The sequence below is a fragment of the Patagioenas fasciata genome, chromosome 2 (assembly GCF_037038585.1).
Source record: "Patagioenas fasciata isolate bPatFas1 chromosome 2, bPatFas1.hap1, whole genome shotgun sequence".
In the NCBI taxonomy this organism is placed as follows: Eukaryota; Metazoa; Chordata; class Aves; order Columbiformes; family Columbidae; genus Patagioenas; species Patagioenas fasciata.
This window is the reverse complement of record NC_092521.1, coordinates 26,786,601-26,800,256: the sequence shown is the minus strand read 5'-3', so window position 1 is coordinate 26,800,256 and position 13,656 is coordinate 26,786,601. Positions and strand designations below refer to the sequence as shown.

The 13,656-nt window shown below is 41.1% G+C and overlaps 1 protein-coding gene across 1 annotated transcript in view; it reads right to left on the bottom strand.

Moving 5' to 3' along the window:
• Window positions 1–13,656, bottom strand: part of TRIQK (triple QxxK/R motif containing) — a 62,327-nt gene that overhangs the window by 34,040 nt on the left and 14,631 nt on the right. Inside the window, exon 2 of the mRNA XM_065832167.2 lies at window positions 13,064–13,144. Coding sequence (XP_065688239.1) covers window positions 13,064–13,124 — 61 coding nt within the window. The 5' untranslated portion in view covers window positions 13,125–13,144. The remainder of the gene's footprint in view (window positions 1–13,063; window positions 13,145–13,656) is intronic.

Genomic DNA, 13,656 nt, shown 5'->3' with positions numbered 1-13,656 from the left:
CTTTCAATTCATCTTTGTTAAACATGGATGAGTAAAGCAGTACTCAGTACTTCAAATCCACTGTCTCCAGTGCCATATTTAATGACTTCAGTATTTCTTATCTCTACTTTACAAGTGCAAATACATACAAGCATAAAACACACTTTTTTTCATTATTATGGGTGATTGTGAGGAACAAGGGACTTTTCCTCTCAGATTTCTGGCTGACGAATATTGACAGCATTGGTAGCAAGCTAGCTGGTCATCAAAATAAAGATACAAGCCATAATTTAAGATGCTGATGCAGCCCACCCCGAGATTCCCACGCAGCGATGTACGACAAGTACCATATCATTGATTTTCTGTTTCTTCACCTACCCATGCACAGGAGTGTACTGAGCAGGTCTGAGAACTTCTTCTGTGGCAGGACTCTGTGCCAGCACCACTCTAAATATTCCCAGCATTACAGAAACGAATGAGAACAATGGCAGAGAATGTCAAAATAATTCAGGATGGAATGGACCTCTGAAGGTTACCTACGCTAACCAGAAGCTAGGCAAGGCTAACTTCAAATTAGATCACATGCCTCATGTCTTCATGCAACTCAAGTTTCAAAAAATTTCAAGACATGGAAATTTCACAACTTCTCTGAACAACCCATACTGGTGTTTAGCTTCCTTTATCATGAAACTTTTTCAAAATTATTACTAAGTTAGCAACATGCACAGTTCTTTATACCATTTTGACAACAGACTACAAACAAATTGTGATGAAGCATCATAAGTTTTTCCAGTATCTAAATGTTATTCATTTTATCTTCACTCTTATGGATTGGATTTTGCTCCCAGTTACAAGGATAAGCATCTGAAATAACTTTGCTAAATTCAGCAGTGTGATACCTGTCCCAAATCTCCGCCACCATAAAATCCAACCTTCCTACTCAAAGACTCTTGACTGTAGGAAGTGTCTCCCTTCAGACTAAGAATTATCTGAAAGGTAGCTGGCTAAAGCAAAAAAGTTAACACTGAACTATGCTTTTTAACTTCTATTTTTGCAACAGTTATAGAAGTGAGATGGGGAAGACAATCCTCTCTGGCCTACATCTTTTTTCTGCTTTTGCTGCAGCCAAAATATTTTATTCTCCGTCTCTGAAGAGTACATGAAAGCACTTCCCTCTTGGTCCTTTTCATGACGATTACTCATTAGAATTTGATAGTTTTCTCTGCACAAACACAACAGGTCATATTTGCTTTTTCCATTAAACCACTTGGACAGAAAGTCTTCCACGGAATATACATTATAGGGTCTGTGGTTTTCCAAGCTGCCTGTCAAGATACATGGAGCCTCCTGTGTTACAGACATGAGTCTGATTTTCTTGTAACTCTACCAATCGTTTCCATCTGGTATTGTACTTAACAGGTTGATTTTCTGAGACACTTCACACTAGGAAGTATGCTAAGGATTGTACCTTTAGTTCTATTTGATTTGCAATTTATTCAATGTTTCTCCCTGTGCAGTTCGTTCTAGTTTGCACAGTCCCCATCTATTCCAGAAATGACATAGCAGACTGCAGCTTCTTTTCTGGAAAAGTATTTCTTCAGAGAAAATCCCACTACTCACTTAACTCCATTTCTTTCTGATGATTGGTAGGTAAAATACACTGTACTGTACCTGAACGTTATTGAAAAAGCCATGCCAAAAAAAGAACTGCATTCAGGTCTTGTGCCTTTCACAGGTATGGAAGACAAAATCATTGTTTACTGCAGAAAATGTAGAATACCTCTAAAATGCATGGATTTAAATGATTGTAATTATTATTCATAAAGTAATTCAGTCAGCAGGACTGATGTGACCCACAGAGGCCACTGGACTGAAATCAAAAGTGGTTCTAAGAAGTCAGGGGAAGCCTACACAGGACACAAACCCTTCTTACACTTCCTAATCTGTTCAAGCTACATGTTATATGGAATAAAGAAGCTTCCTAGATTTATTGCACATCCAGCCTGGCTCTGCAATAGGTTCGACAGCAATACTGGCTTATGGCACTTGTTGGTGTGAGTTTTGCCACACATTTCGGTCCCTGCTGTGTGCCGTCCTGCTCTTTGGTACGTATTAGCTCTGCTTGTGCATGCAAGCAAATCTTTTTCTTCAAGCTAGATCAAAATGGTACACAAACAGCTGTGCCATCCCAGAGGACGGTATAGTAGAACATACACTGTGACATGTGGATAGGAACAAGTAGAGATAGGTAGGTGTTGCTAAAGGTCACTTGGTAATGTCAAACTGTGCCTTCTGCCTATCTGTTGGCACGTGTACCAAAATATTATACAATGCTAACTGGAACTGGAATTCATTGTCCTGCAAACTCCAGTCCCTGGCTCAGTTTGTGCCCAGAGTAGCCCTCTCCCAGGTAATTCCTACACATGGCTCAAGAGTTAACATAGGCCTGGAGCAGTTTTCAAGCTCTGTTTTAGGGATAAAAGAGTTCAACAGTATGCTCAGGGTCATTCCATGCCAGTTGTCATCAGTGATAGAATGCAGTACCAGGCACGTTTAACCTACAGGTGAAAACACGAATCACCAGCCCAAACTCAACCCTTTCACCTGTTAGAATAGAAGCCTACAGAGATGATTCTTATACATTCCCACTCAGTGCCTTGAAACTCCTAAGAGGTCCCACTTGTACCCTACTTTAACTTCAATCTTCTTCCAGCTCTCCAGTGACAGTCAGTGACTGGAGGTCCCTCAGGCCAGGTCTACACTCATTCTGCCTGTGATGTGAACTGCTTTAGGTGCAAGCCAGCTTCAAACCAGGAGACGCACTGCCACAGGACACAGCATTGCGTCCACATCAATTAGCACTGCTAAGAGGCAGGTCACCGAGCACAACACTCAAGAGGTCCAAAGGTGAGGGACTGAATGCACCCTGTGAGTTCAGACTCAAACCAGCTTCAGTGAATCTGGGCCATGCTCTCATCAGTATCCTGTAACCTTGAGTGAAAGGGACCACATCTAATGCTGAGACTGTTTCACTCCATATGCTAGTTCATTATACAGCTCCTCTCTGTTTTGACTGCCAACAAATAATGATGTTTTTCAACACTTCTCTGCTAGAAACTGAATGCACAAACATCACATCATAAATGCCACCTAATATCTGCCAGGCAGTTATCATCTTCCCATGACTAACACCTAGGCTGAACCTCAGCAAGTGATTTAGTGGCAAGCTGTGTCACATCCTCTTACCTGTCACATTCTAGATCATTCAAACCCCAATTCTTATGAACAAGAAAGCCCATAGGTATTTGGTTAAAATGCCATAGGAAAAATAATTCTAACAAATTCTAAAATTACTGTTACTTTGTTAATGAAAAATGAAATATCACAATCGAGGATATCAGTATTGCTACAAATCTTAAAGCACCAATGCAGATATGGTGATAATGATAGGATATTCACAGAAAATAAATTAAGGAAAAGGCAGACTTTTCCTACTTTTCCTATTCAACAGGAAGTCAAACCTCTTGAAAAATTAATACGTGAATTACCTGAAAACAGTACCAACACCTTCACAGAGCAAAACTCACACAGTCGGTCCCATGGTAAACAAGGTATCTGTGTAGCTGGGATGATGACAAGGACCAGATTCCAAGTAAAGTACTTCAGAGATTAAACAACATATTAGTGACTTGCCTTGTATTATCTGCAGATTTATTAACTGTAACCAGAGCACTCAGTCTGGGCAGAGTATGTGATTTCCCACATTCCACTTCTTATTGTAGAACTCTTTGTTCACAGTGCTTTGCTGTACTGATCCAATTGCTACACAAATGAAAAATCTCAAAATAACTTTGAATACGTGAATACTTTAAGTAGTGTTTATTTTTAATCAGCCTTTACCATCAAGTAAAAGCAAAAGCTAGTCACATGGTGTTTGCGATTTCTGTAACTGTAGTTCAAATTAAGCAACTGCCTTTTTATATTTTCTTTCTAGCAGTCTGAGCTTGCTAAAATCATTTGCCTGCTGCCCTGTTACTTCATTTCCCATCCAACACTTCAAGCCTGCAAGTAATACATAGAGCCTAGCAGACAATCCCATAAATAGTTCAAGACCCTGAAAACCACAACGTAGCCAGTTCCTAAGTTTCTTCCAAAATAAGGCATAATAGAAGCAAAAGCTTCCATTAAAAAAAATATTTTTAATAAAATGAGTTACAGAAATCCCTGACAACGTGCAATTAATGGACCGCATGATAGCAATCACCAATGTGAACAAATTCATTACAAAAGCCAGATGACCGTTCTATGGTCGTGCTTACCCTGAACACATATTTTTTAAGGCCATAAATAGGTGCAATACCTGCTGAACTACATAATGCACATGGTCACATCCTGAAGCATGAAATACAAAAGTCCCTTCAGTTAAACCTCTTGAATTGAGCCAAGGGGACTCTGTGTCTTTCTTCTTAGACCAGTGCCCCCTGCAATGATCGCCAGGCTCCTTGCTGCCTTCATTTCTGCCAGTCCAGAGAGTGGAGGGGCAGAGGAGGTTTCACAAACTGCCACCCACCATGGCAGGATAATGGCTGGACAAAACATAACTGCTGAAAAAAAAATAAAAAATCAAAAAAAAAAAAAAAGCATTATATTACATAGCATTGTAACTGAAGAAATGCAGTTACAACTACGCACATCTTGGTAAATGCATGTTCACTGGGCTTTTCATTCTCACACCTTCTGCACTGCTGACTTAAGATGAAATACGAGGAAATCAGATTTGTAGTTCGCTGCCCCACTCTCCATGCATTTATATCGACATAATGTTACCTAGAAATATAAGCACATGCACCACATGCAGAGAATGCATATATATTAAGACTGTATATATAGAAAAATTATGTCTGAGAATTTTAGAAATGGGTGTCTGAAGTTAGATTTACAGATTCATAGTACTCGTATCTCAATGTGAAGTCCACCCTTCACACATACGAACTAAGATTTTCAAAGCCTGGTGAAAGAATTTCTAAAAATGTTAAACCGCCCTGCATCTGAATGAAATACATATATGCTTATGTGTCTATAGTGAATTTTTAATGTATTTTGGAAGGGATGCAAAGAGGCTGTTTTAGGCTGACTTTTTTGACTGCAGAAATGAATCCACTGAAGAACAGATCAGAAGATGAGAGTAAGTATGAAGACAAATATGTATCATTTCAAGAGCCCTGTAGACATCAGATACCTCACAGGAATTGCAAATGCTTGAAGTAACACCATGCTGAAACACAGATCAATCATTGGAAACAGCGTGTCAAATTTCACTCTCATTTACACCCATAAAAAAATTTGTAGCAACTTCACTAGGTGAAATGGTGATATTGTTGATGAGATTAAAATAAGAGTAGACTATGAGCCTCCATCTGTACAAAGGTACTCTACAAGTGTAATATAAACGTATAGTAAGAGTAGTATAATCAAACAAGTTCAAAGAAAACCAAGGCTTTCGCTGTGGAGCAGGGATGGGAGTAAAGGGTGAGATTCCTCTGTAGCATCCACATGCACGGGGTGTGGACCTGCTCCCACAGACCCCTGTCCCTGCTCATGCTGGGGCTGCGTCTGCCCAGCAAACGAAAACTCAGTAATACCCAGGCAAACACAACTACATATCCAGACCTACCATCACCTTTTATGCTCCAAGCCAAGGCAATAAAATATAGCTTTACTGCTTTGGACTTTAAAAAATAAGTGATCACATACTCTATGTGCTTAAAATCCATCATCGGCCTTCACAGAACATATTTTAAAACATCCCAATCATCACAAAATGTGGAATAAATTAGTACAGCCAGGCTGGGCTTGACTTCACAGCAGTGCTTTCCTCAGCTGCTCCTGCTTTAGTTTCCAAGAAGTGATGCCACTGGCATAAAACTTAAATTGAAACAGCAATCACTGACCAAAAGATCTAGTTCAATTTCTGTGACAAAGAAATTCGTTCTTCATAAAACCTCCTCCCAAACAAAAGGAAAGGGACTACACGTGGTATCCGTGGCATTTCACTGTGATGTATGAAACTCAGTATAGGAAAAGATTCCAAGACTTGCCAACAGTCACACATAATAGCAAAAAGAGGGTTCTTTTCCTACTTTTCTTTATTATGTGCTTAATAGTACATTTTTATTAGAAAAAGTCAAGAGAGTAAAAAAAAAAAATCAAGAGTTCCACATGCAAAAAAAAGGGCACCCTGTACACTGGAACTGCCTACTTCTTGGGTTGTTTTCACACTCTAAATAAATAGTTGTAGGGGTCTCTCCCCTTTTTGTCTCAACTCAGAATAGCACGTATTGTGTCCAGTTCTGGGCCCCTCAGTTCAAGAAGGACAGGGAACTGCTGGAGAGGGTCCAGCGTAGGGCAACAAAGATGATTAAGGGAGTGGAGCATCTCCCTTATGAAGAAAGGCTGAGGGAGCTGGGGCTCTTTAGTCTGGAGAAGAGGAGACTGAGGGGTGACCTTATTAATGTTTATAAATATATAAAGGGTGAGTGCCACGAGGATGGAGTCAGGCTCTTCTCAGTGGCAAACAGTGATAGGACAAGGGGTAATGGGATCAAGCTGGAACACAAGAGGTTCCACTTAAATTTGAGAAAGAACTTCTTCTCAGTGAGGGTAACAGAGCACTGGAACAGGCTACCCAGGGAGGTTGTGGAGTCTCCTTCCCTGGAGACATTCAAAGCCCGCCTGGACACATTCCTGTGCGACCTCACCTAGGCGTTCCTGCTCCAGCAGGGGGATTGGACTAGATGATCTTTTGAGGTCCCTTCCAATCCCAAACATACTGTGATACTGTGATATTTGTTTCTGTACTTTCCTCTCTCTACCCTTCTCCCAATAAATAGGTGACTAACAAAAAATACGGGGAAAAAAAGATGACTAATTATAAAAATAGCTTGAAGAATTTTCATTCCATTGACATCAGTCCTGCTACATATTTGCTTGTGACAGCAGAGAGAGATCTTGATGCAAATGCTGCCTTCTGGTCCTGTGCCTTTTCTCAACAGATAAAAGATACAGGAATTCCTCTTTTGTGACAAATGGTGCGATTTTGAAATTTTCGGCACAAATTCAGTTCGAACATTTTTTTTTGCTCTTACTGTTGTTTCAGAAACAAAATCTAAAATTTCGATGCTGATAACAAACATTTCCTGATCCAAAACACAACAGTCACATTTCCCTTTGAAGTATGTAGTATATTTCAGAATAAAGTCTCAAAATGTAACACTTTTCCTTTTTTGAGTGGAAAAGGAAGACTGTTAGCAGCCAGTTTAATTTGAGTATGTAACAGGATAAGGAAGGCAGAGGGACCTCAACCCTGTATACAACAGTGAAGGTGAACGATAATGGCGAATGGAAGAAAAGGTGAGGTGGTAGAGACTAAAGACATTTATTTGAGCAGCAAGGCAAATGGAGATGGCAATCTGCCACAGGAAGGGTTTCCCTCTGGAGGCAAGGAGGCAACAGGTCCATGCTCACGACTGAGCTGGTAGCTGGGGATGGGAACCCCAGAGATGTTCTTGCTGCTGCTAGTTCCCATCCATCCAGCCATTCATCCATTCATCCATCTCGCCAAGGTCTATACGTTCATGTTGTCGGTGCAACCATATTACCACAAAGAAGCCCTTATTTGGGAGACTGGCACTGCTTCCTTTGGCGATCACCCAGTTGAGAGCTGAGCTGCTCCATGCAGGAGGCTGGGAGGCCACAGACCCCAGCTCCGCCCACCACACTCACACCGGGACAAGCTCATATCCACCTCATTGGGGCTACAGCAGGACCATAACCCTTGGCACTAGGATGAGGTGCCTTTCTTCTGAATCACAGAATGTTAGCGATCGGAAGGGACCTCGAAAGATCATCTAGTCCAATCCCCCTGCCAGAGCAGGAACACCAATGCGTCATCAGTTCCTCACACCAAGGAGTTTTAAAACCAGGGGCAACTTTATTCATAGCATTTTATCTGTTAGTTCAGGCGGGCAGTACTCTCTCCTCTCCTGCACTGCTGCAGCTGGGGTCTCAGGACTCCCACCCAGTCCCCTTCACCAACTCAGCGCTCTGTACGTGCTCCGCCACTGAGCACCACCTCCATCACCGAGCCACTGTGCTCAGCCTAGCACCCTGTGCTTTCCAAAATGAAAAGATAATTTATTTTCATTCATAACTTTTACTCCTTCCCGGGGGATGTGAGGAACCTCGTTTACTCCAGACATGCCCTGGGCTGTGCCTTCATAAGCTCCAGCCCCTAAAGGATCATGCTGGCAAGTCAGAAGATAGCGAACAGACAATAAGCAGACCTTTGAGTCTACAAATTGGAGGTTGAATGATTGGCAAACAACCTCTCCTCATGAAAAATTATGCTACAGCAACACAATAGTAATGAGAGCCAAAAGTATGTCTATTCCTGATTTGTAGACCAGGTTTTAGTTATGCTATAATCCTCTCAGTATGCCTGCTTAGGATCCCGCAATCACACGAGTCATGAACACTACCCACAAATCTTGTGGCTTCCATGCCGAGCAAGCGACACACCAGATGAAGAAGGATCGAAAATATACATGTGGAATTGTTCTGGGAACTTAAAGCACACATAACAGTAAACAAAGCAAATATGGTGCAAAACCTGTTGCTATTTTCACAGCATTTGTGGAGCAAGGCTGCATAAATGTAGAAAGATGTATACTGCCTCACACCTTTCCTCCGCTCCCAGCAAATTACGCACAGCAGCACAAACAGCAGCAGTGAGAAGGAAATGCTGTGCAGGAGAGCTGCCCCATTTGCTGCTGCGCTACACGTAGATGTTTGGGTACATGAGAGAGATGAATAAAAAGTGCTAAGATTACTTTTCCTCATGCCCCCTCCAGAGCTTCAGCTGCTCACGGAGAACCAAACCAGGAGAGATTCCCTCTTCACCATCCTCCTCCCTCCTGGCACAGTCCATGCCAGTTTGAAAAGGTTGCTGCTGTTGTTCCCTATCCCACCTGGGCACAGTCTTCATGAAGCCAGTGCCAGTTTGGTCTGATAATGACAAGGCTGCCCCCTCTCCTCACAGAAAAGGTGGTGCTGCTGTCGGATACCAGAGCACTTGCTGAACGAGAGGCACTCCAGACAAATTTTGGCTGGTGGCAGGAGAGATGGCTGAAAGCCAGCTGACAGAGAAGAGCAATATCAGTCTCTATGCCTGGGGAATCCTCTGAAAACACATCTCAAGCAAACAGCAACTGCTAATGGCACAGCAGCAAACAAGGCATGAGCGATCCTGAGCTCGCAGAGGAGAGAAAAAGGCAAACGGCTGAACTGAAGTGATCAACGTGAACTTGAACCGTGGCACAGGGCAAACATGTGGCGTGCCGTATGGAAACTCAGAACAAAACAGAAAGCTTGGAACAAAATGAAATTAAAAATCTGCTTTTATATCAAATTACTCCACTAAACATCTAACTGAAAACTGTGCTGAAGTTGATACGACTTTGTGACATGTTGTTCCTTGAAGACTGCCATTTTCAATCCAAAAAAAAGGTATTAAAAAAGTTACAATCTGGTTACCTTCTCTCCAGCAAAGCTAGAAAACATTAAATCATGAGCTAAAAAATAACGCCACACCCTTAGTCAGCAAGAGAGAGCTATTCAGCCAGCATCCACCATAAGATTTTTAAGAATCCATAGATACTGAACACATGGAAAGGAAGGACAGCAATCACTCCAAGTATGGACTTAGTTTGATAAATGACTTGGGTTTGATAAATGAAGTTTTTAAAGACAGGCCCCATGCAGCCTTCCTTTGCCCACTGTTTCTAGACATAACCTCTCTGGGAAACGGCGATCAAACATCCCTCTCCAAGATGGATGAGCCCTCTGTCTCTGTTCTCCTACAAAAAAGAATGACCCTCCCATAAGCTACACAGTCCTGGAGCATGACAGCATTCCGTATTCTGGAGGGTCTACGACTAAATGGCCTCACACTAAAGCAAAAGTACTTAAGCACGAGGTACCTAAAAATACTCCTTGCAAAAGTACCTAAGTTGCCAGATCTAGGGCTTATTTAATGAATAAATTTTAAGAAAAAATGGAAAGTCTTCCCATATAATTTCCAATAAGTACCTGAATGAAATAAAATCATGAAGAATTAGATGAAGAGGAGTTAAAATTAAGGATCTGGAGCACCTCTCCTATAAGGAAGGGCTGAGACACCTGGGATTGTATACCTGGGAGAAGAGAAGGCTCAAGGGAGACCTCATCAGTGTGTGTGCTCAGGGGAGACCTCATCTGAAGGGAGGGTGCAAAGAGGACAGAGTCAGGTCTTAGTGGTGCTCAGTGATAGGACCACAGGAAATGGTCACACACTGAAACATATGAGAAAAATTTTTACTTGGAGGGTGGTCAAACACAGGAACAGGTTGTTCAGGGAGGTTGTCAAGTTCCTCTCCTTGGAGATATTGAAAAGCCATCTGGACGTGGTCCTGGGCAACTGGCTCTAGGTGGCCCTACTTGAGCAGGGGGTTGGACCAGATGATCTTCAGAGGTCCCTGCCAACCTCAGCCATTCTGTGATAAATAGATAAATTATCATCACTCACACAAAACTATATAAGAAGAAAAAAATCAAGAAGTAATGGCAAAAAAGTTTAAAGATTTCCATATTCATTACGGCAAGAAAAGTTCTTGCCATAATTGGACAATATTTGTCAATAATACACCTGTTCGTCCTGTAATACTCCTAAAGGCATAATGATACTGGAGGGATAGCTTCACTAAGCTCAGCTACCAGGCTTGAAGTTAGATCAAAATGCTTATACCTAAAACTCAAACATGCCTGCGACATTCAGGTGTAAAACCATATATCCATAAATTTTGAACTCCCCTCTCTCACATCCATTAAGTTTACTGGTGAGATCAGAGAACTAATTTCCATTGACAAATTCTGTGGCTACACCAGTGAATGTCCAGAGTGGGAGCTGGAACAGCCATAATCAGAGTAAAAGGCAGTGGACAGTCTATTTTAGTTCTTGCTCTCTGTCCTCTAAGTAATACTAGAGTCACAGAAACACCTCCTAGGTTATGCAGTTTATTTGCCTGCAGGTGTGATATTCTTCCCTATGATAATTTTTAACACTTGCTTTTGCCAAGTTAATAGCAATGCATCACATCGAAGGAAAATGAGCTTATTACGAACCCCCTCAGACACTGTATTTTGCAGTACCCAGTGGATCACAGTACTGCATCGTATTACAAACATGAAAATTGCCAAATTGTTCAGACAACATGATAGCCTAAAAACAGAGAGTCAGCTATATAACACGATCCCTCTGAGCGCTGGGCCCCAATACAAGTCTTCTTGACACTTGCTACAGCGCAGTGTCCTGTCCCCTGCTCAGTCACAGCTGATCAGCCCTGGCATCTCACAGGTGTGAGACATCCAAACACGGTACCACACAGTGATAATGTGCAAGAAGAAGCTCAAGTTATGGAAGAGCAGGAGGTAATTTTGTGAGTCTCAGGCGCAGCTTTACGCCTCCCTGGTTGTCCAGCAGCCCAGCCTGCTCTGTGGGGATCCTGATGGAGATCACCGCTCTCTTTCATCCTGTGGAAGACCTTAAAAAATGACCCCAGCTGTGGCCACCTGAAGGTGTTCACAAAAGGAAGAAAAGCAACCCTAAAGGAAGCGGCTGAAAAATAAGTGACCATAATGAAAAACATGCAGAGAAAATGCCAGAAAGCTGATACTGATTTAAACATTGTCTTTCCAAACACCCAGTTACACAGGACGAGTTGTCCCAAAGATGAGCTGCAGGCCTCCCACTTCTTATCAGACCCCTCTGGGTGAAATATTTGTGGTGCCATCTTCTGCTGGGTACTAGTTTCCTCGCAAGGTTTTCTGCATGAAACCTAAATCACACAAAAGCAGAAAGTCCACCTATTTAAGCATCCTTCCAGTCTATTTGCTTCTCATCCATAAACGTTCTCAGTGGTTTTCAGCCACGTTTCTAAGTATGTCAGAGAATTAACCAAGGAAGCCAGCCACGCTAACTGTCCAGGACTAGGAAATATAGAGCATTCCATGGGTATCTAAAACAAATAAAATATAAAATAACCCCTTATTTCAACTTTAAATGCAGGAAAGACCATTAAAACACATTAAAACAGTAAGGCAGCACTAAAAAAATTAAGAGATGATAAAAATAAGATTGTTCACATATCTTAGCTCTTTAACCATGAGAATGTACATCATAAACAGCCTTTTTTTCCCAGACACTTGCCATTTTTCTGCATATTTAAACACAGATGTGGGTGCTTAGCAACTGTAAAACAAAGTCATTACTTAAATAACTGATAATAGATTAAGGTACTTCATTTTATATACGTACATTTAAAATATTGTGTCGGTTTTATAACACTATTTAACACATAGACATAATCCTGATATATGGATTCCAAAAATAATACCTTTGCATTTAAGCAAGTAAATAGGGATTTGTGTCTGCAGTGTACATACCTGTGTGTTCATGTATGTGCATGTGCGTACTTTGTATACAAATCACCTACATTTACAATGGTAAGAACGGAAAAAAAATAGAAAAAAGTATTAAAATGTTAAAAGTGTTCCATAAATGTGAGAATGAATGTCATTATACAATGTAAAGGTCTGTCTCATTCAGTGTCTCAAAAATTCTTACAAAGTTGGAATAGTATTTTGTCAGAAATGCCAGTATTTTACACTGGAAACACAGAGGAAAATCAGGAAAGTTCAAACAGTTAAAAACATCATGTAGCACTGCAGTATTTCACTAGCGTTTCCAAACACAGAACATGGATTCGTTTCAAGTTATTTGAAACCCTGGCTGCAAAAAAGGTTTCCCTGAACGAACTAGTCAACAGTATACAAAAAATGCTTTCCTAGAGCATGCATTATTTTGTACCACTCACAAGCAACATGAACTTTTTGCAGAAGAATAATACATTTTGTTAAACAAGCTGGTCTGGGGTTCAAAAAAACAGAGATTTTTTTGTTAAGCTCACAAACTTTTCTTCAGATCTCTTACCTATTTGTTTCCTGTATTGGTCAACAGGAGTCCTTGCTGTAGAGGCATCTTTTCTACCCATTGTTTTCAATCCAAAAATCACTGTCAGTACCAGAAAAAAAAAAAAAAAAAAAAGCATTATTCTTAAATAATTTACTAAGGAAATCAATGACTTCTAACATCAGAAAAAAAACCCAAAAACAACAACAACAAACTGTAACAAGCGACATTTACATGATTATACACAAAGACATCAGCCTTCCCAGAGTACAATGAAACACTGGAGTTAATCATCAGTATCCTGAAGACTATTAGATAAATTCTAAACATACGTTTCTCCCCATTGCATGGGTTATCAACATGACAGAAAAAAGTAACTAAACCGATGCACTGTAATTCAGCATTTGCGACTACTGAATTACTTTCCTATATTTTTTTTTTTTCCTTTAGTAAACCAGGGAGTGAATGTAGTGTTGTAAGCTGCTTGTATTGTTCACAAACACATTTACATGATGCCTGAGAGCCTGAGGCAGGATGGGCCATGTCTGCATCCACAGGTGTAATTGCCCAGGAAACACCCCTGCAGACACAGCCCTCCAGCCAACCCAAGCAAA